This window comes from Sinocyclocheilus grahami, unplaced genomic scaffold, assembly GCF_001515645.1.
Source record: "Sinocyclocheilus grahami isolate Dianchi unplaced genomic scaffold, SAMN03320097.WGS_v1.1 scaffold740.1, whole genome shotgun sequence".
NCBI lineage: Eukaryota > Metazoa > Chordata > Actinopteri > Cypriniformes > Cyprinidae > Sinocyclocheilus > Sinocyclocheilus grahami.
In genome coordinates this window covers 959,450-959,954 of record NW_015505919.1, presented here as the reverse complement: position 1 = coordinate 959,954, position 505 = coordinate 959,450, and the positions used below count along the sequence as shown (strand labels likewise).

At 31.1% G+C, this 505-nt stretch overlaps 1 protein-coding gene across 1 annotated transcript in view; it reads right to left on the bottom strand.

Annotated features, from left to right (window-relative positions):
• Positions 1–120: 120 nt before the first annotated feature.
• The window catches only part of LOC107560711 (scavenger receptor cysteine-rich type 1 protein M130-like), a gene marked incomplete at its 3' end in the record, with an annotated part of 8,975 nt that continues 8,590 nt past the window's right edge, over positions 121–505 (bottom strand). Inside the window, exon 16 of the mRNA XM_016244956.1 lies at positions 121–189. Coding sequence (XP_016100442.1) covers positions 121–189 — 69 coding nt within the window. The remainder of the gene's footprint in view (positions 190–505) is intronic.

Below are 505 nucleotides of genomic sequence, written 5' to 3'. Positions count from 1 at the left end.
TTGAAACTATGCATATATATAATTAATAATAATAATATATATATAATATATATATATATACTGTATATATACACACACACATTGTGTTAAAACGTGTAGAAATAATTATAAGAACTAAACCTGTAGCATGATGTCTCAGTCCAACAGTGATTACATCATCATAGTTCTCTGGTGTGATTTGTTGCTCTTCTAAATGAGTTAAAAACAAAGAGAGAACAGACATCAGTCAGGGCAGAAGGGAAAGATGGGATAGAAGTACAGGGTGTTCAATGGATTGTACTATTGTTGATCAACATACTAATTGTTCAACTGACAAAACAACTTTCCAAAAAACTTTTTGAAAATTATGTGATCTAGAACCTTTGTACAGTGCATGCCACTGTTAAAGGGGTCATCGGATGCACATTTTCCGCAAGTTGATATGATTCTTTAGTGTCTTATTGAAAAGTCTATAACATACTTTGGTTAAAATTTCTTAATGGTAGTGTAAAAAACCCCCCTTTTT